Source organism: Rhinichthys klamathensis, unplaced genomic scaffold, assembly GCF_029890125.1.
Source record: "Rhinichthys klamathensis goyatoka isolate OS25496 unplaced genomic scaffold, OSU_Roscu_1.1 h1tg000147l_1, whole genome shotgun sequence".
Lineage (NCBI taxonomy): Eukaryota > Metazoa > Chordata > Actinopteri > Cypriniformes > Leuciscidae > Rhinichthys > Rhinichthys klamathensis.
The window spans coordinates 2,827,235-2,842,710 of NW_026606682.1; the positions used below are offsets into that span (position 1 = coordinate 2,827,235).

Genomic DNA, 15,476 nt, shown 5'->3' on the forward strand with positions numbered 1-15,476 from the left:
ACACATGCACAGGTGCAGACCAGACTGAGAACAGCTTTGCTTCAGGTACTCTGATTCCACACCTGGGGAAGGATTACCACCGCATTCTCGGGTTTCCTAGTTCCTAGTTCCTATTTCCGTCTCCATGGTCACAATGTCGTCTGAGAAGGGGAACAATATATAATTGAAGCCAAACCTGCGATCTTTTGTTTTGGGTCTGATTTAGGATCAGTACAATTGCCTACGTCACATGCTAAATGCGTCATATCGCAGATTGAATTCTACGGTTGAAAGAACTGTCAGATTAACTGTACCTTCTTGTACATGTCTTTTTGATTTATATTACAAATGCAGAAGCGTTTAGTGGCCCCAGAAAGTATCTAGACACTCGAGTCACATTTAAACTGATGTCATTGCTTTAAATGTCAAAAGAGTGCTTTTCGGGACTAAATTTGAGCCATTTGTGCAACTTTTGTCTTGTTGTAGATGAGGTTTCGTTGAAATTGCGAGAATGATTTCTGATAGGCTAAAAATGGTTAAAATGTAAAAAAAAAATCTAAACAAGTGTCATCTGTTGATATTTTGATCTTTTTTTTTTTACCAATTTTTTTAATTATTATTGTTTTTGCTTTTGAACTAAACACATGAACAAATACATTTCCATGTAACAGGAAACAAGAACAAAACCCCCCCCCCAAAAAACAGCCTCTCAGTATTTTAAATTGCTATTCGATACCTCCTCTTTTCTTAGTCTTTTATTAACACCTTTCCAAGTCTACCACATTTTAAGAATGATCTGAAAGGTCCCCAAACTCCATCAAAAATGTTATATTTGTCCCTTAAAATATAAGTAATCTTTTCCATTGACATATTTGTTACCATTTCTTTTAGCCAACGTCCTATACTTGGTGCACAAATACTCTTCCAATTTAAAGAAATACGCCGTTTTGCTTGAAGGATGGATATATTTATAAATATATACTCTGTCTTTTTTAACTTGATCTCCTTAGGAAATAAATGTAATAGAAAGAGTAAAGGTGACAATGGGATGTTAACATCAAGAATCTTCTCTATCATTTCTTTCACACCTTTCCAAAATGTTTTGACTTCTTCGCACTCCCATATGCAATGATATAATGTTCCTTTAGATTCACTGCATCTTAGGCAAGTGTCAGGGACATTTTCATTATATTTATGCAGTACAACTGGAGTTATATAAATCCGCATCAACCACTTATATTGTAGCAGTTTCAGACGTGTGTTCATTGTTTGTGATTGATATTTTGATCATTTTTTAAACTAAATTCAAAATTTTTACAATTTTAAAAATTGTACATTTTTTATTTGATTTTATTCTGCTCACTTTTAGTATATTTTAAATTTCTTTCTTTTCTTTTCTATTCTATTCAAGTTCTAAATGAGATTTTGTTAAAAATGGTCAAAATGTCAAAAACAAAAGTGTCATCTGATACCAAATGATAATTTGATAATTTTCCAAGACTAAATTTGGAGCCATTTTTCCAATTACTTTTATTTTATTTTATTTTATTTTATTTTTATTTTATTTTATTTTATTTTATTTTATTTTATTTTATTTTATTTTATTTTATTTTATTTTATTTTATTTTATTTTATTTTATTTTATTTCTTTTCTTTTCTTTTCTTTTCTTTTCAATTTGTAGATGAGGTTTTGTTAAAATTGCGAGAATCATTTCCAATAGGCTGAAAGTTGTCAAAATGTTAAAAAATAAATACAAGTGTCATAATACCATGATACCAGATGATATTTTGATCATTTTCTGGAACTAAATTGAGACTTTTTACTGGTTATTTTTTATTATTTTATTTTATTTTATTATTGATTTTATTTTATATTTCTTTTCTATTCAATCAAGTTGTAGATGAGGTTTTGTTAAATTTGCGAGAATCATTTCAGATAGGCTAAAAAATGTCAAAAAATCAAAACAAGTGATACCAAATGATAATTTGATTATCATTATCATTATTGGTTATTTTATTTTAGATTTTTTTAAATCATATTTAAGGCAAGTAAACATTATATATAGTTATTTTTATACATAAAATATATTTATATTATATATTTTTACATTCTATATAAAGAAAAATTCACTCAACAAAACATTGGGGGAAAAAAAGTGGGGCCAGTAAAAATATTTACAGGCCGAGAACGAATTTGAACAATTAGACCAATTAGACCAGCAGAAAAAATCCCTAATAAGTGCTTCTGCTGGGGAATTGTGGGATTGCCCCAGATCTGGAGCACGGATCATTAAAAATGAAGGTGCGGATGAAACAGTCCTCGTCTTGTTCTCGGTGTGATCTCTGTGGCCAGTAGCTAATGATCTCTTCTGAATTTGACACAGCACAATCTACGTCTCACTTATTGTGGCTCTCTCTCTCTTCCCCACGGCTGCTTCCCCCCGGGTGCTGACCGCTCACATTCTTATGCTTGATCTCTTGTTCTGCTCTGTTAGTGCGACCACAACAGACCTATTAGCCCTCTTCCTCACCCTCCTCATCATCGTGACATGTGTGTTAGATTCACTGCTCAGAACCCTTCAGGATCCTGTCACGGTTTAATAGAGAGTTTGTGGACCGTTCAGTTGTCAGAGGACTATTAATCTTCGGTTTGCCCTTCATTAATATCTGACCTCTTAAATGGGATCATCCAGCCATACAGCTGTGACGATAACTAGGGCGGCAGTGATGTCACAGCTCTGCTGTACGTGACTCTGCTGAGATGTCCACATGGTGGGAGTGTTGGCAAGATCAACAAAACCATTTTATTTTATAGATTCCATAGTTGTGTTAACCATTTAATACAAGTTTATTGTCTTAGCAATTTGGTAAAGAATGAATCATGTAGAATAGCTTTAGATGACAAAGCTGATGACCAGTTGTAGTTATTTATTTAATTATTTTTTTTCATTTTATTTGCAAAATTATTCCAAAAAGATAAAATTCTACATAATTATGTGGAATAACTTTAGATGACGTTCACTGGAATTATCAAACTACAACTGATGACCTAGTTTAGTTTAGTTTAGTTTAGTTTAGTTGTAGATGAGGGTTTGTTAAAATTGCAAGAATCATTTCCGATTGTATTTCTATTCTATAAGTTCTATTCATTTTCAAAATGATTCCAAAACACAAAATTCTACATAATTATGTGGAATAACTTTAGATGATGTTCACTGGAATTATCAAACTACAGCTGATGACCTATTTTTTTTTTTTTTTTTACTGACCATACATAATATAAAATCAACCTCACCTTTTGTGTTAAAGAAGGAAAAATGTACAGCATTGCACACTGACTAAAACAAATTACAATATTTACTGTAAAAAAAATATATGTGCATAGTTCTATAAGCAAAGTTTCAATACTGATGTATCAAATTAACCAAATCAGACAGTATTGAGACACTCCTGAGACGACCTGATTTTATCTTCATGTTCGGTAAAGCTCCTATAATGTCGAACTTTTCCCAAGAGAGAGTCTTAAAGCAGTTCTGTACACAGCCAACCGTTGTTCTGATGAATCTCCCACAGGCTGAGTGGGTGTGAGCTGGAGGAGGAAGGATTGAACACAATAAGATGGTGTGAAGTGTTGCAGGGAAAAGCACGTTGTCAGACAAAACAAACAAAAATAAAATTGGTTAAATAAATCATAGTCTGTCTGGCTATGTGATATGCAACTCTGTAGATGCATATACAGATACAAATATATATCTGGGAAATAATGTGTTTATTATGTGCACATTTATCAGAATATAATGCATTCATTTAATGTCAGAGAGGAACTGATTCGTTTCATTTAAATCTGAGAACCATATTTAATGTCACAAATAGCAACCATCCATAGTTACTCAGTTTCAATCAAGGTATAAAATCAAAACTAGGCATGACTTCTCAGTACCATTAACTGATCATAATTTCCTCAATAACCACATTGCTTATTAAAATATAAACATTTACTTGAACAACTGCTGCTTTTATAGCACATTTTATATAGTTTTGATCTGCTAAACTGCCGACAAATAGCTTATTATAAAGATTTTTGATGTGACATGACGTGAATGTCTTGTCACATTATACTTTCTTTGATGTGTTTTGATTTCAGTTTCAAGGACTTCTAGTATGTTTATCATCGTTTCCTGTTTCCTTTGTTTCATTTTCCCGCTCAATGGCTGCGTCCTAAATCGCATACTCTCTTGAGAAGGTACTTTTCTGAAGTAATTACTTCACGACCGTTAAAGAGTGCATCCTGTATAGTATGAGTGTTTGTAGTATCAATGTAATCCGGACTAAGTAAATTCGCCTTGTTGTCATTATCATGTGACCTACCAGCGTCAGTCGCTTCACTGCCATTCATAAATCGTCTCCCGTGGCCTCATGGGATAGGAAAGTGTCCATCGTATGCACACTTCAGAATCTCCCCGGAAGTAGTATCATCCGGCCGGGTACTTTCCACTGAGTGCAGTGAATTCGAACATACATCTTTTTCTGTTTTTCGCCTACTATACACTCACCTAAAGGATTATTAGGAACACCATACTAATACTGTGTTTGACCCCCTTTCGCCTTCAGAACTGCCTTAATTCTACGTGGCATTGATTCAACAAGGTGCTGAAAGCATTCTTTAGAAATGTTGGCCCATATTGATAGGATAGCATCTTGCAGTTGATGGAGATTTGTGGGATGAACATCCAGGGCACGAAGCTCCCGTTCCACCACATCCCAAAGATGCTTTATTGGGTTGAGATCTGGTGACTGTGGGGGCCATTTTAGTACAGTGAACTCATTGTCATGTTCAAGAAACCAATTTGAAATGATTCGAGCTTTGTGACATGGTGCATTATCCTGCTGGAAGTAGTCATCAGAGGATGGGTACATGGTGGCCATAAAGGGATGGATATGGTCAGAAACAATGCTCAGGTAGGCCGTGGCATTTAAACAATGCCCAATTGGCACTAAGGGGCCTAAAGTGTGCCAAGAAAATATCCCCCAGACCATTACACCACCACCACCAGCCTGCACAGTGGTAACAAGGCATGATGGATCCATGTTCTCATTCTGTTTACGCCAAATTCTGACTCTACCATCTGAATGTCTCAACAGAAATCGAGACTCATTAGACCAGGCAACATTTTTCCAGTCTTCAACTGTCCAAATTTGGTGAGCTCTTGCAAATTGTAGCCTCTTTTTCCTATTTGTAGTGGAGATGAGTGGTACCCGGTGGGGTCTTCTGCTTTTGTAGCCCATCCGCCTCAACGTTGTGCGTGTTGTGGCTTCACAAATGCTTTGCTGCATACCTCGGTTGTAACGAGTGGTTATTTCAGTCAAAGTTGCTCTTCTATCAGCTTGAATCAGTCGGCCCATTCTCCTCTGACCTCTAGCATCAACAAGGCATTTTCGCCCACAGGACCGCCGCATACTGGATGTTTTTCCCTTTTCACACCATTCTTTGTAAACCCTAGAAATGGTTGTGCGTGAAAATCCCAGTAACTGAGCAGATTGTGAAATACTCAGACCGGCCCGTCTGGCACCAACAACCATGCCACGCTCAAAATTGCTTAAATCACCTTTCTTTCCCATTCTGACATTCAGTTTGGAGTTCAGGAGATTGTCTTGACCAGGACCACACCCCTAAATGCATTGAAGCAACTGCCATGTGATTGGTTGATTAGATAATTGCATTAATGAGAAATTGAACAGGTGTTCCTAATAATCCTTTAGGTGAGTGTATAGTTGGGAAGTATGCGATTTCGGATGCAGCCTTTCTTTGTTACTATGGTTATTGATTGGATTGGATATATATGAAGTACTACCACCTGTTCACGTTTAGTTCGTTATCCTTGTGTATTTAATGCTGCGTTCCAGGCAGGTTTTTGAGCACGTAAATCACGACTTCAAACCACGACTCACGACTTTGTAGCATTCCAGGCCAGTCACGCCAAACTACCTGAGCGCAATATACATACTTATTTTTTCAGACACAAAACATTGTAATACATAATCGTGTGTCTATATACATACTTATTGTTTCAGACACATAACATTGTCATACATAATCTTGTGTGTATTATTATCATTATTATTATATTATTATGAATTTGACTGCAACGTTATATTGTCCTAAAGTGTATTCTCACTGTGTACCGCCTGCAGAAACACTGCATCCGTAGGGGTTGCCATTGTTGTTTTGTATGGTTTTGCGGGCTATGTGACGTCAGAACTCGTAACTGGGAGTACATCGATCTAGTACGAGTTCACGGGTGGGAAGTCACGGGTTTGACTGCCGTTCCAGTGCACTTTCACGGGTATAAGGTTGGAAAAACACGGGTTACAGGTTGCCTGGAACGCGGCATAAGTCCCTCAGTTTGTTCTGTTTCTATTTGGTGTTTGTCCCCTGCTGTTTCTTTGAGTTTGCTCGTATTGGATTACCTGACTTTACATTGTTTAATAAATACACAGCACTTCCATCAAGCCTGTGCATCTCATGTTCTTCATTAGACTCAAAGGGATAGTTCACCCAAAAATGAAATTTCTGTCATCATTTACTCACCCTCATGTTGTTCCAAACCTGTATGAGTTTCTTTCTTCTGTTGAACACAAAAGAAGATATTTTAAAGAATGTCAGTAACCAAACAGTTGACAGTGGCCATTGACTTCCATAGAATTTTTTTTCATACTATGTAAGTCAATGGCTACCATCAACTGTTTGGTTACCAACATTTTTCAAAATATCTTGTTTTGTGTAGAAAAAACAACTTGAGGGTAAATGATGACAAAATGCTCATTTTTGGGTGAACTATCCCTTTAAAACTTGACAGGTCTTTAGCTCCAAATCATTTGTAATGTTGAACAATTTCAGGCTCCGATTTTGACAGTCACATGTAACTTCAGAGAAAAATGATGAAAAACAACTCATTCACTTTAAAACATGTCTTTCCGACCATGTAACTCAAGCTTGCAATATTTTGAAACTCTTTTCGATTGACAACACCCACACAGTACTTCTATTTAACGCTGCCATTGAAATGACTGAACAGGGTGTTGTTCCACAACACCAGCACACAATAAGTGATCATAAAGAGCGTTGAATCAGATATGCATGACACTGAGGGACATCTTTGTCAGGTACTAGGTCAGTATCTCTTATACTGTGGGATAAACGTACAATTTGTTGTTTCACATGGATATGGTGTCATTATAAAAGCTTTAAGAGAACATAAATCAGCAGTTGGAGGTCATTCAAGGCTTGAGAGGTGAGGAATTATCACTGGTGAGTCTTCAGATATTTTATTTAAATTTCCTTCTCGTCACGTATGTGTAATAGGCATTCGAGTATCTTGTAATACAGTAATCAACCGATCTCGTGATTAGATATTTGTTCTGCACTCTTGAACTGTATCAGGTTGCTATTGTACAGTTTTGAAGGATGCAAGCAGACATGAATTCTAAGCATTGAGAGACTCGTTTTCATTTATTACAGGCTTTCACCATTTTTTACTTGTGTTTCGGATGCTTTTTTCTCGTTACAGTGCTGAAAAAATGGCTCAGTTATTGTGGGTATTTCTTGTGCTCGCTGTAACGGTCAGAGGTAAGCAATTCAATTCTTCATTAAATAGCAGTTATTTGACTCCATATGCCATTGTATGCACACTTTTAAGTCAAATGAATCTAAGTCTGATCCACATTAGTAATTTCAGTAGCATTCAATATGAAGTCATGATTTGAAAAAATGCACATTAATAATCACATATAAATGTGTATAATCCTAAACAAGCTAAAATCGAGTGGTAACATGGTATGTGGGTCAATGGTTTTCTGATTGGGCATTTTAACACGATCTAATCTATGAATATTCTTATACAATTATGGATATCTCATGTTCTTTATCTTGACTAGATATATTACCACAAAGGATCATCGGGGGTCAAGAGGTCGTGCCTTACTCCATCAAGTACCAGGCGTCTCTTCAGGTTGACAGGAAGCATTTTTGTGGAGGAACCCTCATTCAGCCGCAGTGGGTGGTGACTGCTGGCCACTGCTGGAGACCGTACGTACTGCAACATGTCAACACGCTCGCTTCACTGACACACAGTTACTCAAAAGCTTTTAAAACAACAATTCATTATGAAGTTATTTCATGCAAAAAGTAGACCTTTGTTTTCTGGCATTTGGATCCACAGGGCCAGTGTGATTCAGGTGGTGCTGAGTGAGCACAGTCTCGCTGTAGAAGAGGGATTTGAGCAAGTGTATAACGCCTCCAGAGTCTACATTCATTTTGCCTACAATCCAAAAACTTTTAACAATGACATCTTGCTCATTAAGGTGAGAAACATAGTAACAAATACTAGAAACTACTGATACTGAAACTGTGTCTCGTATACAAATGCTGACTCAAGAGGAATGCTGCTACAGAAATTATTTTTTGTTTGTTTGATAATTTCTCCAATATCCCTGTTTAATCTGCAATGATTGATTGAGACCTGTATTTTTAACAACCTCGTATTATAATTAGTGCTGTCAAATCGATTAATCGTGATTAATCGCATCTAACAGAAGTCTTTGTTTACATAATATATGTGTGTGTGTATATATTATTATATATATGTCTGTGAGTGTGTGTGTGTTGTGTGTGTATAGTGTCTATACACACGCACACACACACACACACATATATATATATATATGTATGCAGACACGCACACACACACACACACACACACACACACACACACACACACACACACACACACACACACACACACACACACACACACACACACACACACACACACACACACACTGTATTTATCCAAACAGTTTCCAAATACAGAAGAGTCTTTCAAAATATTGCTCTTTTTGTTTGAGCAGCTTCTGGCTCCACCAGAACCAATGACGTGAGCGGGACGGGACTATCTGTTTGTTTGCCCAATGTCAGATGGGGAGAGTGTTTTTAGGGAAACCTGTTTGGAAACTGTCATTATATTTGCAATTTCTGCCGAAATTACACACCTGACATGAAGACATCTTCTTTATGTTTCCCCAGCTCAGTGTTCCAGCTCAGATTAACGCTAATGTCCAGCCGGCCCCACTGCCAACCATAGACACACCTGATTTAGTCGGAGGAATCAGCTGCACCGTGAGCGGATGGGGAGTGACACGACTCTACAGCTTCTATCTGTCACCGATTCTGCGTGCGGTGGATGTGGAGATCATCCCCAACTGCCAATACTACTACTACTACAGAGTCAACGACAACATGATCTGCGCAGGCTCGCGCTTCGGGGGGAAAGACTCCTGCCAGGTGATCAGAGTGCAAATCTCATTTACACAACACCAGTGTGTGTGCAACAGTGCCAGTCCACTTTTACATCTGAAAAAAGTGTAGAGCATTTACATCATTAGCATGCTCCATTGGAGTGGGCCGATGCTAAAAAGTTCATTTGGCGTGATTTGCTTGCTTCGACTCTCTGATTGGTGGAGATTTCTCTGCAGAATCATGGGTAATGTATTTGTTCACCAGGAATTCTGCTTTTAAACAAATAAGTAAAAGATAGGGTGAAGTTATGCAGGTTGATGATGGCTAATACAATCGAATAACAACCTCATAGCCCACAGTGTCTGTTTTTTAAAAGTTATTGTTAAAAATCAATTCCACTATGGAGAAAATAAATGAGATTTTTCCTTGCAGAATTTGACTCTATTGCACAAATAATGACAGAAGCCCATCGAGGCCATGGACTATTACACAAAAGAAAAAAGTTGATTTCTTGTTTTCTTAATAACTTTAGCATAATTAGTGTATCGAGAAATTAATAATAATAATAATATTATTAATAATTATTAATAATAAACAAAAATTACTTTGGCAATTCTCTTTGGTGCAGTGTTATTTTAGTATCATTGAGAGATACTAGTTTTTATTTGATTTTTAGTTATTCTTTAGTAAAGTTTTTTTTAAATGTCTATATAACTTTATTCTATTTATTTGTATTTATTTTCTTTATCGAATTTTGTTCTATTTAACAGTGTTTATCTATGTTCTGCACACGAGTCTCCCAACGAGAGATTTTGTAAATTGTGTTTTGTAAATAAGTGTGTTTAATAATTAAAAAATAATAATAATAAAAAAAATAGCTTTATTCATTTTTATTTCAGTTTTAGATGAAAATAAAAATGAGAAATGTTGCAACTAGCTGAAATAAAATAAGTTTTTTATATATATTATTTCAGTGAACTTTTTTATATTTATTTCAAGCAACAACAACACATTTTAATGGTTTTATTTTTAGTTTCAGTTAATAACCCTGATTTGGTGCAATGAAAATTACACTATTTTAGCGACAATTTAAAGGGATAGTTCACTTTGAAATAAATTTTTGGTATGTTTTAGCTTACCTCAAGGGCATCCAAGATGTAGGTGTCTTTGTTTCCGCAGAAGTTTCAATTTTGATATTTTTAGGTCAAACCGTTCTTGTCTGCCAGTCATATAATGCAGGTCTATGGTCACCACCTCAAAGAGCATGCACAGAGAAGTCCAAATTAAACATGATTTAATGACTCGTAAATGTAAGTACACATTGATGGCCTAAGACACGAAACGAGCGGTTTGTGTGAGAAAACGAACAGTATTTATATCGTTTTTACCTCTTGTAACGCACAGACCGAAGCGCCCGCGCCCTCAGATCATTTGGACGTGGCTGTGTTTACAAGAGGTAAAAACGATATAAACACTGTTCGTTTTCTCACACAAACCGCTCGTTTCGTGTCTTAGGCCATCAATGTGTACTGACATTTACGAGTCATTAAATCATGTTTAATTTGGACTTCTCTGTGCATGCTCTTTGAGGTGGTGACCATAGACCTGCATTATATGACTGGCAGACAAGAACGGTTTGACCTAAAAATATCAAAATTGAAACTACTGCGGAAACAAAGACACCTACATCTTGGATGCCCTTGAGGTATGCTAAAACATATAAAAAATGTATTTCAAAGTGAACTATCCCTTTAAGCCAGGGTTGTTCAAATCTGTTCTGAGCTCTTCCTGAATTTAGTTTGACCCCTCACACACACCTGCTTTGTCACGGAAATCTCCAGTTTCCCTAATTTCTGATAGCACACAATCCCTCCCAAGGGTCCCGCCCGGTTTCTTTGAAAAGGGAATTCTGGGAATAAGGGTGCGGTCAACTTCTGACAATTCAGGGAGATGTTAGATGTTCTCTGATATGATACAGCTTTTCAGGGCTTTATGTTCAGACTCTTTATGTTCAAATCAAGGTGTGATATCTGTATGAACTTACTGTAGGTACACAATAGATAATATCTATAGCTTTGCAAGTAACAAAGAAAAACTAAAAACTACAGAATAACAAACTTGCAGTGGGATCCAAAAATGTGAGACCTCGGTTTAATTGGAAATAAATACTTTTTTAGTGTTTACAAATGTTGTAAACTATTTGACTTTGAAGAATGTGAAAACAGAAAAATTATAATGTACTGTATATACTATATATTCTGCTTCCATTGCATTGTTCAGTAATTACAATAATCTCTTATTGCCGTCTTTCACAGGGAGATTCAGGTGGCCCTCTCATTTGTGATGGGAATTTAGAAGGCATTGTTTCCTGGGGAATCGGCTGTGCTCTTCCGTACTATCCTGGTGTCTACACTAAAGTCAGGAACTACAACCGCTGGATCGACTGGATCATCACCTCTGAGAGCTAAAACACATGTTCAGCTGAATGTGGGAAGACTTTCCTTAAATCAGAATTAAGAAAAAGGATGTCATGTAACAATAAATGCTACTTCAAGTACTGATCCATTCACATTATTCCATCCAGAATCCAGAGGTTTATAGAGTAACATGCGTATTTTGGACTTTTTAAAAGCATTAAATGCTTAAGATTTACAGTATGTTATGGCCCTTTTTCATTTATATTGCTGTTTTAAAGTAACACAACTGATTGAATTTGTTTCTCATTTCTCTTTTGATCTAAAAGCTTTTGCTCAATAGTTCACTTAAAAGTTCTGTCATCATTTACTCACCCTCAAGTTGTTTCAAACCTGTATGAGTTTCTTTCTTCTGCTGAACACAAAAGAAGATATTTTGGTAACACTTTACAATACGGGTGCACTAATAAGCATTAACTCATGCTTAACTAATGCACAGATAAAACTGAATTAATGTGTAACTAATGATTATCTAAGCTATTCATTAATGATCTTTAATGATCTCATAATGAAAGTCTGTAAGTTTATTTTAATGTATTAGTTCATACATGAATTGTTATTAATTAAATATGTAATTGTGGATTAATTCCCTAATAACTCATTTTTTTAACTAATAGTGTTAATTAATATATTAATTACCAGAATGAGCCAAAGCCTTGTATTTCAACTTCCAGATAATACAGGTACACAAATATGCATTAATACATGATTAATTACTTCATTGTTAGTGCAAATTCATGTGTAAATTACTACAATTACTAAATGACTAATAATGATGTGCCTCAACAAGTAAAGTCACAACATAATTATATACTTGCAAACCATTAGCTAATGATTAATTTATCATTAATGACCATCACTAGAGTTTATAAAAGCTGTTTATTAAACACTTTCCAAAAACACATTTCCATAAAATATGACGGTAACACTTTACCCATAATCATAATTACATACTTAACAATTAGTTAATAGTCATGTGCCTCAACAAGTAAAGTCATAACATAATGAAACCTTTGCAAATCATTAGCTAATGATTAATTAAAGCAGACAACTGGTAGTTGAAGTGCATAGCTTTGACTAATTGTGGTAATTAACACATTAATTTACACTATTAGTTAATAAAATATGTTATTAAGGAATTAATACACAATAATACATTGAATTAATAGCAATTCATGTATTACTTAATCTATTAATCATATAGACTCTTTATTAGTTGCTGATGCAGTAATAATTAATTAATGGTTTAGGTCTTCATGAGTCATACATTAACTCATGATTATCTGTGCATTAGTTAAACATGAATTAATGCATATTAGTGCACCCGTATAGTAAAGTGTTACCGATATTTTGAAGAATATGGGTAACCAAACAGTTGATGGACCCCATTGACTTCCATAGTATTTTATTTCTTTAGAAAGAAATTCATACAGGTTTCAAACAACTTGAGGGTGAGTAAATGATGACAGAATTTTCATTTTTAAGTGACCGATTCCTTTAAATGCTTGAATTTATAGGCAAATATAAACTGTGACTATGTATGAATGTCTTTACAAAACTTGTATCAACTTCTATCAGTACAAAGCATCCCATGATGCACCTCATGAGAGAATATCCTAAAAGAAATCCAGCTGTCGACAAGATTGATGAGACTGGCACAGTCACATTTTTAAATACATAAAGTTTACAACAAGCTCTTACTTGTGTCTTTATTGCAGTCATTTCATCATGAGTGTCTGAACTCTGGACTGAGAAAAAGGATAATCTTTACTCATACGTCTGGTTACATAGCTAAGCTTTAACTCATTTAAATATTTTCTAGTATGAGAATAAATGCTTAAACCACATGTGTTATTTATGATGTAAAGCGTGCTCTGTGTAATGATTGTCAGAACGGTGCAATGCAGCCCTGTTTGTGGAAATCTGCCTATATCCCCACAGGGGGGAATGTATATATGACTAAAGTAAATGGGAATTTTGCAAGCAATTGTTCAATATCCATAGACAATGTTCACAGAATTACTCCACACTAAGAGTCAAAGAGTCATTGCATCACTAATTGCCTCCTTTAACGGTCTCTCTCTCTCTCTCTCTCTCTCTCTCTCTCTCTCTCTCTCTCTCTCTCTCTCTCTCTCTCTCTCTCTCTCTCTCTCTCTCTCTCTCTCTCTCTCTCTCTCTCTCTCTCTCTCTCTCTCTCTCTCTCTCTCTCTCTCTCTCTCTCACACACACACACACACACACGCACACATACACAAACACATTAACTTGTGACTTGAAGCCATCCAGTGCCTGTCTTCTGAAACAGAGTCTCCAGTCAGCAGAGTTATGAATAGCTTGAGCCCACAAGCGCTTGTTCAGAAATCTCTGGAAGCCAGAAATCGGGCGTACTGTCCCTACAGCAAGTTCAGGGTTGGAGCAGCTGTCTTAACAAGCAATGGAAGCGTGTTCACAGGTGGGACTCTCTTATACACTTCTAAAAGATAAGTGTAGTTATATATTGAAAGCTACAAATACATGTAGACCATTCAAAAATATACATATTTAATTTGCATATGCTAAATGGATGCTCCAAAAGGAAACCAGGCAATATGAGACATGTATAAATCAAGATTACATCTCTGTTTTTTCATGGTTCATCAGTATGTGGTGATGTTCTGTTAACAGGTTGTAATGTAGAGAATGCGTGCTACACTGCTGGATTGTGTGCTGAGAGGACTGCTATCTCAAAAGCTGTGTCTGAGGGACATACCATCTTCAAAGCCATCGCAATTGCCAGGTGTTTTGATATATTTGATATATTGGCTGAAGTATAAGTACATACTGTTGAGTTATATTCCTGGTGTACATTGTTTTGTGCAGTGACCTTGAAGATCGGGTTATTTCTCCATGTGGAGGCTGCAGACAGTTCATGAGAGAGGTTAGTTCTTCTAAAAATGAAAGATTACACTTTATTTTAAGGTGTCTGTGTTACAGTGTAATTATGCATTAAAGTACTGCGTAATAATAAACTACATGCACTTACTATAGGGTTAGGATCGGGGTTTGGTTTAGCGTTAGTTGCATGTAATTATACATGATTGATAGTTATTACTACAATAACTACGCTAAAAAAGTAGCATAAATGTTAAGTTCTATCAACTTGTTATTTCAACTTTAATTACATTAAGCTGACTTAAATGTCTTGTTTATCTTTTAAAAAGTTGAAAAAAAAATAATAATTTAGCTTATTTTGATGAGTTTAATGCAATGTAAAAACATTGTTGTCATAACTTATTGATCTCTTTTTTTTTTACAGTGTACATGTAACGTGTAAAATGGACACTATAAAATAAAGTGTTACCAAATAAAATCATTGATAATTGTCATTGTAATTATTATTACTATAACTGACAAAGACATAAAAACCACAGTTACTCTGTGGCATGCAAAAGCAAGTCATCAATCAGAACATGCCCGAAACAAGAATCAACTTGTGAAGTTTAGGTGTGGCTTAGAACAAAAAACACAAAATTGCATTCATTAGAATATTGCAATAGAGTAATGCACAAATAATTTTTCACCTTTCAGTAACACTGTTAGTTAACAGACTGGATATGTTTTTTTGCAGTTCGGCTCACAGTGGGACGTTTATCTTGCAAAATCTGATGGATCTTACATACTGATGACAGTGGAGGAGCTCCTGCCATGTTCATTTGGCCCCGAAGACCTGGAAGCAAAACCATAGACTG

The 15,476-nt window shown here is 35.6% G+C and overlaps 2 protein-coding genes across 3 annotated transcripts; both read left to right on the forward strand.

Moving 5' to 3' along the window:
* Nucleotides 1-7,062: 7,062 nt before the first annotated feature.
* Nucleotides 7,063-11,917, forward strand: LOC130090600 (trypsin). 2 transcript variants are annotated; one of them, XM_056258048.1, is made up of 6 exons: nucleotides 7,063-7,271; nucleotides 7,548-7,606; nucleotides 7,915-8,065; nucleotides 8,199-8,340; nucleotides 9,062-9,319; nucleotides 11,590-11,917. In XM_056258048.1, exons 1-6 carry the CDS (start codon nucleotides 7,114-7,116, stop codon nucleotides 11,740-11,742), a joined length of 921 nt encoding a protein of 306 aa, XP_056114023.1. In that variant the 5' UTR covers nucleotides 7,063-7,113; the 3' UTR covers nucleotides 11,743-11,917. The 2 variants fall into 2 exon arrangements, with proteins under 2 accessions (XP_056114023.1, XP_056114024.1); XM_056258049.1 differs by having other exon boundaries at nucleotides 7,130-7,288.
* A 2,069-nt stretch (nucleotides 11,918-13,986) lies between these two features.
* Nucleotides 13,987-15,473, forward strand: cdaa (cytidine deaminase a). Its single transcript, XM_056258052.1, has 4 exons — nucleotides 13,987-14,200; nucleotides 14,413-14,524; nucleotides 14,608-14,665; nucleotides 15,356-15,473. The coding sequence occupies exons 1-4, from the start codon at nucleotides 14,074-14,076 to the stop codon at nucleotides 15,470-15,472; spliced, it is 414 nt and encodes a 137-aa protein (XP_056114027.1). The 5' UTR covers nucleotides 13,987-14,073; the 3' UTR covers nucleotide 15,473.
* The last annotated feature ends 3 nt before the right edge of the window (nucleotides 15,474-15,476 follow it).